The sequence below is a fragment of the Athene cunicularia genome, assembly GCF_003259725.1.
Source record: "Athene cunicularia isolate RWA chromosome 2 unlocalized genomic scaffold, athCun1 chr2_part1, whole genome shotgun sequence".
In the NCBI taxonomy this organism is placed as follows: Eukaryota; Metazoa; Chordata; class Aves; order Strigiformes; family Strigidae; genus Athene; species Athene cunicularia.
The window spans coordinates 56,566,334-56,579,596 of NW_020799095.1; the positions used below are offsets into that span (position 1 = coordinate 56,566,334).

The window sequence follows — 13,263 nt, forward strand, 5'->3', positions numbered from 1 at the left end:
GTGGGAGAGGGGAGGATTTACTTTTTACAGGGTACAAATGATCAATTAAAAGGTGGTTTAGTGAACCATGTTGTTGTCACTCTAATATACCTTGTATGTTACCCAGATTTTGTGACTATACCCCAGAGTAAATGGAATGATCCCATTTGGTGTAAGTAACCATGCATTTAGGTGTGGGTACACTATAAAAAGCTTCTCATTGCCTGATGTGGTAGTAGTATGACTAAAATAAGATGCCACTCTTAATTAACCTGCAGCCTGTCTTAATAATTCAGGTGGTGAATTGAGGTGGAGGGCTTTTATTTTAATCTTCACCTGCCAAATTCTTTTCTCACTGCTGCTTCAACAGAAGGTGTATTACCATTTCTTGCTGTATGATGGACTTGGGTTTTTGGGCTGTGAGACATGGCTGTAAATACTTGCTTTAATCAGAGCTTTAGATTTAAAATTCAGAACCTTCAAATTATTTCCCATAAGTGTTATAAGCCTCTTTTATCACAGAGTGCCTAGTGATGGATTCTTCCTAGTCAAAAGTTACTTTCATTTCTACCATATAGCTAAGCCATTAAAAGATCTGGTCTGGATTTCTAATACTGTTTTGTAGGTTGTTATACCAAAGTATTCTGAGTGTTCTTGTATGTGTATTGGAAGCTTGGCTGCTGGTTTCATGCAGCAGCTGTTTTATTCTCAATCATGTTAATTTTCCATAAGGTAGTTGACATGGTGATTCACATAGAGTCACTGATACAAATAGCATGAAGATGTTTGGAGACAAAGTCTTCTAGTGGGTTGAAAAACATCCTTGGAAATTAAATTGTTACAAATTTTGCATAGTAACTTTTAATCCCTTGAGTAAAAACAGGGTCCCACCCCATGCATGCCCTGAATTAACCCAGGCATTTGCTGCTTTCCAAACATAAGTAGCTTTCAGAGCTAGAAAAGGGCAACATCCTGCACCAGGCTTTTCCCATTAGAATGGAACTAATTAATTGAACACTGCAAACCAGTAGCCAACAGGGCCCTGGAAAGAGCTGTTCTTTCAACTCTTAGCTGCTTGATCCTACCCTTGCACTGACTCGTCCCTTTTGCATCAACATGCTTTTTGTTTGGTTTTGCTTTTGGTTCAGTTGCATAGTTAAGTCAGATCAAGGGAACTGATCCATCCAGCTGATGCCTAGACTACCGTGGACTTATGTTTCATTTGGATCTACTGCCCTGTCTGATCACCTTATGGACACTTGAGTGGGTACCAGGGAGGCAGGCAAGAACTAGCAGGTACTAGTAGGGAGGAGGTTAAGATGGCTGCTTTGCATAGACCTGCCAGCTTATGGCATTGGGTTTATCAAATGATGGTTTCTGGGGTTTTTTTATCTCTTTAATGAAAGAAGCCTTTGTAAGATGTAGGCTTCCCTGGCTGACCTGCATTTTTCAAAGCTGGAGCAAGTCTATATTTTAACTAGGCTGGAGTATATATTTCACACTTTTGGATGATTAGTGCTCTCAGAATAAATTCAGAGATTACACTAGGGTAGCGTGACAGCTCCACAAGAATCTTTAGCTGTCTGATTCGACGTGAAGTTTTCACATTATTAATCAATACTGTAAATGATCATTCTAGGGTACAGAGCCTCATACTCCTACTTAATCACTGGATGATTGATGTTGCTTCAGGTGTCATGCTCACTTGCATCTTACAGCATTTAAAAAATGCCATAAAAGTAAAGCGACTAAACATACAGGAAGCTAGTAATATTAACTAGATTAAAGTTCTGCATCTAAGTAGGCGTAAGAATGATGTCTGGCCCTTTTCTCATGTTTCTCTGGGATCTGTTCTTTTCTTGAATATTCAAAACACATCTGTCAAAGGAAGGGGAAAAAAAAGCAGTTAACACAAAATATTTTTATTCAGTTAGCCTGAAATACAGCATTCAATCTAACATTTCAGACAGTAACTTGCAATATTAAACACATGTGGAACTATTTCAAAACAGCATGGCAGCAGGGCATGTTCTATATTTTATGCGAGCACGCTGGAATATGTTAAGGTCAGATGATGTTTTCATATTGAATGTATTTGAATACTGCCTGTAATTAATACGTCAAAGGAGGATGTCCTGGTCTTGGCTCGGATAGAGTTAATTTTCTTCCTAATAGCTGGTACAGTGCTGTGTTTTGGATTTAGTGTGAGAATGATGTTGATAATGCACTGATGTTTTAGTTGTTGCTAAGTGGCACTTATTCTCAGTTAAAGACTTTTCAGTTTCCCGGTGAGCAGGTGCACAAGAAGCTGGGAGGGAGCACGGCCAGGACAGCTGACCTGAACTACCCAAAGGGCTATTTCGTATCATATAGTGTTTCCCCCTGGCTAAGAGCAAATCCTCCTAGCGAGCGATTAAAAACTGAAGCACCAGTGGTGCAACCCCTAAATAAGTATTACTGATTTTTAAATTAGTAAAATGGGAACTAGCATGTTTGAGGTTACTTGAGAAGTATAATTTAAGGATTTGAAAACTCAGGCACTTCAACTTTTAATTACGCAGTATGTTTGTTACAAAGCAGGTGTAGGGAAGCTTCTCTGTGTTCCTGCTTACTTTGCTTCTGTTATTGGAAAATCTGGATGTATAATCTTGTCTTCTTAGTTCTTGCTGGCACACTCTTACTGTTACCAGTTCTTAAATCTGTTTTTCTTTGTAGTCTTTCTATTATTTCCAGGGAAATGGCTGCAGTTTCTTTGGCAATTTTTCAAGGATTCAAGGAAATTTATCTTTATTTCTACCAATAGCCTGAGCAGTACAAAGTAGTTTCCTTCTTTTTTTGCCCACATCTTACATCCACAATAATTTGAAGACTCCTGAAATTGTTTTGTTTCAGGAATTTCCCAATCGGGAAGCTAGAGAGGAGTTTTGAAAGGAAATATTCTCTGTCCTCACAAGGGGCATCTTTTGTCTGTCACAAGATGATGACTCATCGCCTATTTGCAGTATTCTTCACAACCCATGTTCTAGTAATAAGGCTGCTTCTCTGCACCTTAGCTTTTGTATTTACAATGATAAATAACTGACATGACGTACAGCTGACAATGTGGTTACTTGTTTGACTTGACCTGATCAAATCACCAATGGCTGTGTGTCTGTGGAGACATTTCTGAGTTACAGTGCCTCTTATCCAGTCTGATTCTGAACAGGAACCCTGTGTGTACTAGGATTTTTTTCAGTCAAATGAGGAATCTTGCAGCATTTGAAGGAGAAACAAAGAACTCTGTTATAACAAGGCCTTTTGGTTTCAAGTGGACCTTTAGTTATTATCAACTAGAAATCCTTCATGAAATGCTAAGCCATTTGGAGTTCATATAATATCTTAAACTTACTGTATTTGATAAACACCAGAGTTTGTAATATTTTAAAAAGAAACTACAAGTTTCTGCATAGAACAACACTTTTGCATAAGTAATAAGGGTGAAAGGAAAGAATTAAGTCAAATAATTGAGAAAAGGTCCCTCAGAGACGAACAACAAATATACTCCAATGTGCAAAAAAGGTACTTTGCATAATGCTTTAGTGCTTGGAAGGGTATTCATAGTCTCAATGAAGTGGATATGAGTTTTGTTCTTTACTTTTAAAGGTACTACCTGTAGATTTCAGATTCAAGGAGGTAATATAAATAATTTTCAGTAGTCCTATGTGGCATTTCATAACACTATTGCTCCTCTGAAGAGAAATAAATAATTGCAAAATAATCTCCTTCAGAGAAATAACTCTGAAGCAGAACTTTAAAAACTAGTAAGCAAAGGATGCCAAGCCTTATTTGAGCAAATTTTAATAATCTGAAATCTGATTGGATTTGTCAGATATACTTAAACAAGTAGAGGCACTTTTTTTCTTCACATACTGATTGCTCTACCAGCAAACATTTAATATCAGTGGAAATCTTGGTTGGCTTAAGAGGCCATTCTGCATGAATATTGTGACTAAATTATATCTGCTATGAGCTTGAACATGGTACAAAGGAAAATGAGACCTTGTTATAGACAAGGGTCATAGTGAGTGGTGATAACTTCAAAAAATGCAGGATAAAGGTGAAATAATTTAGAACACTGTTACAGTTCTTTTTAGGAAAAAAAATAATCAAAAGTTAGAGAAAAAAAGAAACCACCTCCAGGTTAGGAGAAAGACCTTGTCACATAAGCATGTGCTTCCTAATGTATATCTATGAGGATGTTTTAATTAATTGCACTGCCAAAGGGGGCAGGGGAGCTGGTCACAAATGACTTGGAGAAGGCCAATGTACTCAGTGCCTTCTTTACTTCAGTCTTGATCTGTAGAACTAGCCTTCGGGAATCCCAAGCCCCTGAGACCCAAGGGAAAGTATGGAACAAAGAAGACTTACCTTTGATAGAGGACTAACAGGTTGGGGAGCACTGAAACAAACTGCATGTTTGTTGAAGTAAACATACCCATGATTGCTGAGGGAGCTGGCTGATGTTATTGTAAGGCCACTCTCAATTATCTTTGAATGTCATAGCAATTGGGAGAGGTACCTGAAGACTGGAAGAGCAAATATCACTTCTGTCTTCAAGAAGAACAAAGAAGTAAGATTCAGCTAACTACAAACTGATCAGCCTCACCTCTGTCTCTGGGAAGATGACAGCAAAAATCCTCCTAGAAAGCATTTCCAAACCCATGAGGAATAAGTAGGTGCTTGGGAGTAGTCAGCATGGATTTACAAAGGGGAGATCATGCTTGACCAGCCTCAGTTGCCTTCTACTATAAGGTGACTAGCTTGGTGGATGAGGAGAGAGCAGAGGATGTTGATTTCCTTGACTCTAGTACATAAAGCCTTTGTCACTATCTCCTATAACATCATCATAGATGGGCTGACAAAGTACAGGTTAGATAGGTGGACAGTGAAGTGGATTAAAAACTGGTTGAACGACTGGGCACAGAGGGTTGTGATCAGAGGTGCAAAGTCCTGTCGGAGGCTGGTAACAAGCTGTGTACTCCAGGGCTCAGTACTGGGGCCAGTACAGATCAACACCTTAAATGATGACGTGGATGATTGGACAGAGGACACCCTCAGCAAGTTTGCAGATTATATGAGACTGGGAGAAGTGCTGATACACCTGAGGGTTGTGCTACTATTCAGAGGGACCCCACAAGTTGAGAAATGTCCCGAGAGGAATCTCACGAAGTTCAACAAGGGGAAATGCCAAGTCTTGCATCTGTGGAGAAATAACGCCAGGCACCAATATATGTTGGGGGCTGATGGGCTGGAAAGCAGCTTTCCCTAGAAGTACTTGAGATCCTCATGGACACCAAGCTGGCCATGAGCCAGCAGTGTGTCCTTGCAGCAGAGAAGACCCAACAATACATTGGACATTGCCAGCAGGTTGAAGGAGGTGATCCTTGCTCTCTACTCGGCACTAGTGAGGCTGTATCTGGAGTACTGGGGCTGGTTCTGGGCTGCCCAGTACAAGAAAGGTGGGGACTTACTGAAGTGAGTCTGGTGCAGGGTTGCAAAGGTGATTAATGGCTTATTTCATCTGACACATGAGGAGAGTCAGAGAGAGCTGGGACTGTTCAGCCTGGAGGAGATAAGGCTCAGGGGCATCTAATCAACGCATGACAACACCTGATGGGAGGGAGTGAAGACAAGGCAGACCCTTCTCGGTAGTGCCCAGTGACAGGACGTGAGGCAGCGGACACAAATTAAAGCACACAAGATTCCATCTGAACACAAGAAAACGCATTCTCTCTTACTGTGAGGGTGGTCAAACATGGGAATGGGTTGTGCAGAGAGGTTATAGAGTCTCCATCCTTGGAGATCTCAGAACGCACCCAACTGGACACAGTCCTGTACAGTCTGCTCTGGCAGTCAGTTCTGGTTTTGGCTGGGATAGAGTTAATTTTTCTTCTTAGTAGTTCCTGGGAAGGGGAGGGTGATCAAGGGGCTGTGTGGTGTTTGGCTGCCAGCCAGGTTTAAACCAAGACAGGGGGTTTTGGACTAAATGACCCCAAGAGGTGCCTTCCAACCTGAACAATTCCTTGATTGTTCTGACATGTGCAAACTGAACAAACCTGTTTGCTGTCTGTGTATTTGAAGCTGTGTTGCAGGAAGTTATCTGAGCAGTCTTGGTTGTTATGAAGTATAGGAGAACATTTTACAGAGTATGTTTATCTTAAACTTGATGTATATTGGTTCTCAGTGCATTGGTCATCTGATTACCTTAAGCTTGATGTATTGATTCTCAGTGCATTGGTCATCTGATTAAATATTGTGCTGTTCTTTTTCCATGGGTGATTCGAGGCAGGTGTCTGAAAGCATTGAACTACTTTAGATACCACACAGGATCTGCCTTGATCAGTAGTTGAAATCCATGATGCAGACAAAGAATAGAGAAATAATAGATGCTTGAGTTCCTCTAAACTTTTAAGTACTTCAGCAGTTTTCATTTTCCTGAAAATATTATTCTTTCTAATAGCAATTTGCTGTAAACTAGCCATTTTTAACATATATATGTGTGTACTCATAGATATATGTATGTATATATACATATGTTTATATGTGTATAAACAAAGACATATATTTATATGAAAAATGAAGTATTGAAAAAGCATCCATTTAGAGTTTTGCCTGCAGTATTTTATATGGGGCGGGAGCACAACTGTGTTGCTGGGGTTTTTCTCAGATGTGTCTTGACAGACTAAAGTCCTCAGCTTCAGCTGGGCTCTGTGAAAGCCACGTTTGTGGGGTGTTCACCGTGAATCACCACTCGTTATCAAAGGGAAATTCAGGGAGCTGCCTCCAAAGTCTGCCGGGCTGATTAGTGTCACTTATTTCCCTCCAGGCACCATTTGCACACAAATGCTTTCTTGAAGGTTCTCTGTAATATTTGATCCTTTTGCCTTTATTTTCAAACATTGAGAATGTGTTCAGGTGTGATAGCTGGGTATAAGCAAAATTATTCAGCCTCACTGGTATCAGATTAATAGAAAATCCCGTTATGCAGGATAGTTTTTAATAATCAGTATTGCAGTGGACACTTTCCAATTCATGTTTATGTTGTCTTGTTAGGTGGCCAGTTAGCTCTATAGAATACCTTCAATAGGTTTAATTAGTCTAAATCATGGGAAAATAAAAGTTTATAATACGTGACTTCTAAAAAAGGAGTATGATGAAAATAAGTAAACATAGAACTTTATCATGTTGCGAGCTTTCCTTACGCCAAACTTCATTGCTTCATATTTTCTGAACTGTTTAGAATTTATCTTTTATTTTCTGAAAATGGAATAGCTTAATATTAGACAGGACATGTTCCCAGCAGCTCTTTTCAGAGCTCTCTTCCATTCTTCAATTAAAGAATGTTAAAGGTATACGTTTCTCCACATTCAGAAAGAAAAAAAAAAAATCGAGGAAGATTGATTTCTATTTTGAAAACTTTACTGTCATAGCTTCAAAATCCCATGCAACTCTTTCTTCTTTTGCAGGACTCAGAGGAGGAAGACAGTGAGTTGGAGGCCATTAATAAGAAGCTGATAAGTCCACAAAGTTTTCAAAATTTCCGCCCTTACATACCGGAGGAGTTTGCTGACTTCAGTGTTTACAATGCTAGCCTGGAGAACAGGGAATGGTTTTCTTCTAAATCAGACTTCATGAGTTCCCGTGTTCTTGAGAAAGAGGTATCCCGCAGCCCCACCACTAGCAGTATTACTAGTGGCTACTTTTCCCACAGTGCCTCTAATGCTACCCTGTCTGACATGCTTGTTCCCTGTAGTGATAGCACAGACCAGCTAGCCGGTCACACAAAGGAGCTGGACTCTAATGATCCCTCAGGATCTGCTCTTGCACATGATGCAAGGTCTTCGAACAAGGAATGTCGAGAGTCAGAAAAGGAGGTAGTGAGGGAAAAGTTACCTGTGTTACCACTGAAAGAAAACAGTGCCTTAACAGAACAAGTACCACTGTCCCTCGATGCCACTGACACACACTCTCAGCAGTTACCCAGAGCTGGATCATTTTCAGCTCTAAGTTCCTCGGATGGCAAAAATACCTGTCATGCAATTAAATTTTCAGCACGTGAAGCGACAGTTGAGCACATGACAGACATTCTGGAAGATCACTCCTTTACAGAGTTCATGGGCGTCGAAGATGGAAAGGACTTTGACCATTCGACAGCTCCGCAGTTGTGTTCCCTCGTGTCCTCTAATGGAGTGAGTTCCTTGGAGCTACCCCGAGGCGCTGACAAGGAGCAAAGCCCTTGCGTGGGCCAAGTGGGCTCTGCAGCAGCAGCAGCTGGCGACGGGCTTGCAGACGCTGGGGAAAGCCCTTTGTGTCCTGTTCTGGTAAAAGAGACTTCAGACTGTGAGACTTACCCTGATACTTCTGTAGATGATTTTATTGGGAAGGACCACTTGGATGGTTCCGAGGGTGAAGAAGGTGCTTCTGCAGATCAAGCCCACGTCTTGCCTAGCTGGGTGGCAGTGGGTGAACAAGTCTGTGTTGGAAGTAATAAGATGGGCACAGTGAGATACGTTGGAACGGTGGATTTTTCTGCTGGAATCTGGGTTGGAGTTGAACTAAATGTTCAGCTGGGTAAGACTAAATATGGGCAGGGTTATCTGTGCAGTTAATGTGATCTGTTTTTTAAAGTTAAACTATAATCATATGCTGTTAAGTCTTGGGAAATACCTCTAATTTCATATAGACCTGGAATCTTATACACCCAGATTTATAGGAATACTTTGCTAAGAGTTAATTTTTAACTGTTTTAAAGCCCTATTCTTGCTTCAGGCAGAATAATGCTTGCGTGCATTGTGGTAGTTCTGATTGGTACCCATCTATTTTTATAGATCGGAAAAACAAGCAAAGCCTAAAATTGCTAGATTTTTGAAAAATGCACATGCATGTTTGTGGGCAGTACTAACAATGGACATCATTTATAAAACAGGTTTGCTGTCTGTAGCTTTCAGATACTTTCCCCCCTCTGCCCAGGGGGAAAGGTTAATTACAGAGCACAGGTTTTCTTTAACTTCAGTCCAGTGGGGTCAGAAAGTCAATACTCTGCAAGACTGCAGAAATGCTTCGGGTCATTTAAAAATACGAGGGTTTTAGGAGCTTAATAGATAGTAACGCTGATACTTGAAGTTTCTCTGGCAGCTAAATTCTAAGCTTTGTAAGCAGTTGACGTTTTGTAAAATGAAGAAATGTCTCACTTTTTAAACTGTTATTTAACAAAGTAATATTTTAGGAAATGATCTTTTTGGTCACAATTCAAGCTGTCCTTTCCAGGCTTTGTTCTCCCTAGTGTATGGTATGAGCTAGCTTCATCACTCAGCATTAAAAATCTTGACTGTTTGACATATAACCAAAGTTATCAAACACTTCAGTGCTACAGTAGTATGTGCTAATGGAAGTACCAACAACTAATTCTATGCATTTATTTTCACTGAAGGGAAGCACGATGGAACTGTAAAAGGCAGAGAGTACTTCCACTGCAAACCACGACATGGTGTCTTTGTTCGTCCTGGGCGCCTCAGCAAAGCATCAGTTTCTTCAAGGAAATGGAGTAGCACTTCACGGTCTCAGGCATCTTCTGCTTCAGAGAAACGGAAAAATTCCATGCTTCAAAGTTCATCATCCACTCCTAAACCAGGAGGAGAAGTCCTCTGCCATTCAGGAGATGCAGCGGCTTCTGCTTTTTCTAGGAAACAGGAAAACAGGAAATCTTGGATTAACTAAACTGCAGTATTTTTGCACTTACTACACGCATCACTGTGTAGAAAACTTCATGGATTTTTGAAGCTCTTGTACATTTTAATCTGTCCATACGGAATGTGTATTCCCTAGAGTCCTTGACTTAATTCTCTAATTTTTTTATAAATAATATATATATTATATATATATATGAATGTGTATCTATAGTTTGTCTGCCAGTGGGCAGATACGGCTGCACACTAAAATACAGTAAAAGCTGATTTGTAGATAACTGAGGTACTGGACTATTTGTTACGCAACAACTTGGGAGATATATTTTAAACAACAAAAAATATTTTATTGAGAAAAAAACAGGATACAAATCCGTATTTGGAAAAAAAAGCTACGGTTTGCTGTTCTTAATTACCAAAGAACTTGTTTTAGACTGACACATTTGCTGTTTATATCTTTCTATTGTAAATGTTTTAACTGATAACTTGGTGCCATGGTTCTTTTAGTCACTGGGCACCGTGCAGCCTTATGTTCTGTGTTTAAGCACACTGAAATATCCAACTGCTTCGTATTTTTTGTCTTCCTAGAGGCCTGCCACTGTGCTGACTTGGCATTGGATTGAAATGACTAACAATGCCTGAAGCTATATGTCTGGCATTTCATATGTTAGCATAAGCCAGCCGGGCAGTTTGACTGCAGAAACAGTATTACTGCAAGGGCATGAGAGGACAACATGTGGGGTGGGGGTTTGCTTGGCGGGGGGAGGGGAATGGGGAAACAAAGAAGCAGTAAATGGATCACGACTGCAAACTTTGCACTTGTTACTTGCTGGTTATTATCAAGATGAAATAGAACCTGCTAAAGTAATTTTAACCTGTAAAGTTTATTTTAATAATGGGAATGATGGAGGGATTTATGTCTGGTCCTCATGAATTCCTAAGAAGGTTGTTCCACCTGTAGATACTGTAGATGCCTGTACAAGCATTCTGGATACTTGTAAAGTAACATGGTAAAAAATGAGTGAAGTGAATGGCCTGCTGTATCTGTTCTTCTTTGTTCCTTAGCAAGTGAATGATTGAGATAACCTGGGACCTTACTGAAAAGCTGCTGTTCTTTCTTTGATTGTTGTGTACAGTAAGCGGACTCTTGTATTTTACTATTTACTGTAAAGAACTGTAATTTATATACTGCCATACTGTATTTAATTGGTACAGACCTATTGTGTGTTAGAATACAGACTGTTTACTTGGGATTTAAAAAAAATGTTTTGCTTGTATTTGATACAGTTAGGTTTCATGGTGAAATAGTAAGCTGTTTCTAGCTGATAGTGCTCAGATGCAAAGTAGTTTTTTAAAAATGCTGAAGGACAATACAATTGCAGTGGAAGACTGGATGCTATTAACCGGTTTTTAACACTGACCGGTTCATGCAGCGTTAAGAGAACAGCAAGCCCCTGTGGATATGTGTTCCTCACCTGCTGCCTTCCCCATCCTTCATAGGAGGGGGAGTGGAGCTGGAGACCTCCTGCCAGAGAATGGTGTTATATGGGTCAAGGGCAGGCAGGACAAGTTCCTGGAAGATGGACAAGACAGACTCATTGCTAAATATGTCAGTGCCTCAGCTGAGCACAACACAGTTGGCTGCTGGGGGGGTGGTGGGGTGGTGAAAGCTGGGGCTGCAAAGTTTTGTGCACTAGCCCTTGACATAGCTCTTGTGTCCTCTGAGACTGGATTCTTGTGTTACTTGGTTTTGGTGAAATGAATATCTTTGCAGAACACTTTATACTTCTGGTGGCCACCTAGAGTTGCTCTCACTGCATTAATGATACTGCTCTGGAAGAAATTACCGTAATAGAAAAAATACTTTATGCAGAGGTATTTTATCAGGCACAGATGATCCTAGAGCCTACACCCAACACTGGAGGCTTCAAGTTCATTCTAGATGTCACTTTAATCTTTTTATAATGCTTTTTAGAAAATACACGTTGTGTGTGTGTGTGCACACACATTTGCATATTTGTTGAAGGCCACTGTAAACAATTTTGAAAGCTGATGTGGCTATTTTCTTAGGGCAAAGATGCAGTATTTACACCAGGGTAGTATCAGCTGAACTAGGCTGTTTGTGGTTTCAGACTACGTGATTGCTTAAGAAATACCAGCATAACTTGGCTTCTTGGGGTATACAATCTATACATGCCAGAGAAACCTAAACAAGCCAACCTAGTTTTGTGCCATACATATTTTGCATAACCTGTGCTGTCATGATTTCTGTTACTACTGAAAGACCTGTGCTTTTGCAAACCTCACATGTTAACGTGACCTGGGTTAATTTAAAATCAGGAATGGATCTAATAAGTGCAGTGAGGTAATGTGGAAATGCAAGCATTTTAGTTTGATGTGCTCCTCAAACTCTGGTAGGTAAACCCAGAAGCAAGTTTTCTAGTAGTAATGTTAGACTAGTAGTTTGCTGTCTTAAACTTTATTATCAGTGGAATAATGCTGTGGTGATAGTCCAACTGCAGATTGCTTTTTTTTAAAATAGTACGGTAGCCACCATCTAAAATACACTGCCTAACAAGATGTACAATCCATACTAAGAAGTTGATTTAAAAAAAACCCAAACCAATGCCAGTCATAATACTGATTAACGTAGGGCAGAGCCAATCCCTCATTTGTCTGAGCCGCCAAAACAAACTTGCTGTTGTGGTGGTTTCCCCAGTCCTGATTTTGACTATCAGGATAGTTAACAATGTTAAATGAGTTCATGCTGGCCTTTATCTTGTTTTCTGAATTTATTCAGTGGTGTTCTTCCAAGCGTACAAGACTTTATGGACATTCAGCTGGTACGGTGCTGCTGGCTGGCTCCAGTGTTCCGCTACAAAAGGTGTCCTTTGTGTTTGCAGCTGGAGGCAGAATATTGCATGGTGTTATGATGTAAGTAATTAAGAAATGCCACGAAGCAGTCTAATGAAAGAAACGTAGGGTGCCAGCCCCAGAGAGCAAGGTATGGCTGTTCCCTTCCCCTGCTCTCAGGTAACTGGTGCCCTGAGGAGCCTGGTCAGAGGTGCCAGAGCAGCTCCCTGGGCTGGTGAAGAGGTGGTGGGCATAAAAGAGCACTTGTGTAGCGCAGTGGGACTTGGCTTTAGGCCTTTCTCATGTTAGCGTACACGTTTTGGGGATCCCTTCGTCATTTTAGCTGGCAATTTGCAGAATTCAAAGGAAAAAAGGTGATATTGAGAAGGACGGGATTTAAAGCTGTTAGGGATGGCTGGGGAGGAAGAGGGCTTGGATGAACGCAGCCGCTGCCTTGTTTCTGCCGAAAGGCTCAAGCCAGCTTTCCTCATCAAAACTGGAAACCGTGAGTTGGCTTGGCCCGGCGGCATCCGGGAGTTTCACCGCTGAACGCGTACACTGCTCCGAGGGTGGACCCCAGAGGGCCGATACCGGCAAAGCCTCCAAAAGCTTTTCGGGCTGTAATTTAATCTTATTAACGACAGCGGGCGGGAGCTCTTAGCGGCGAAAGGAGAGGCCGGGGCGGAGCGAAGCCAAGGCCGGCCCCGCC

At 40.9% G+C, this 13,263-nt stretch overlaps 1 protein-coding gene across 1 annotated transcript in view; it reads left to right on the top strand.

Annotated features, from left to right (window-relative positions):
• The window catches only part of KIF13A (kinesin family member 13A), a 112,541-nt gene extending 100,995 nt beyond the window's left edge, over nt 1-11,546 (top strand). The window contains exons 36-37 of the mRNA XM_026842326.1: nt 7,485-8,589; nt 9,449-11,546. Of these exons, the coding sequence (XP_026698127.1) occupies nt 7,485-8,589; nt 9,449-9,735 (1,392 nt within the window). The 3' untranslated portion in view covers nt 9,736-11,546. The remainder of the gene's footprint in view (nt 1-7,484; nt 8,590-9,448) is intronic.
• The last annotated feature ends 1,717 nt before the right edge of the window (nt 11,547-13,263 follow it).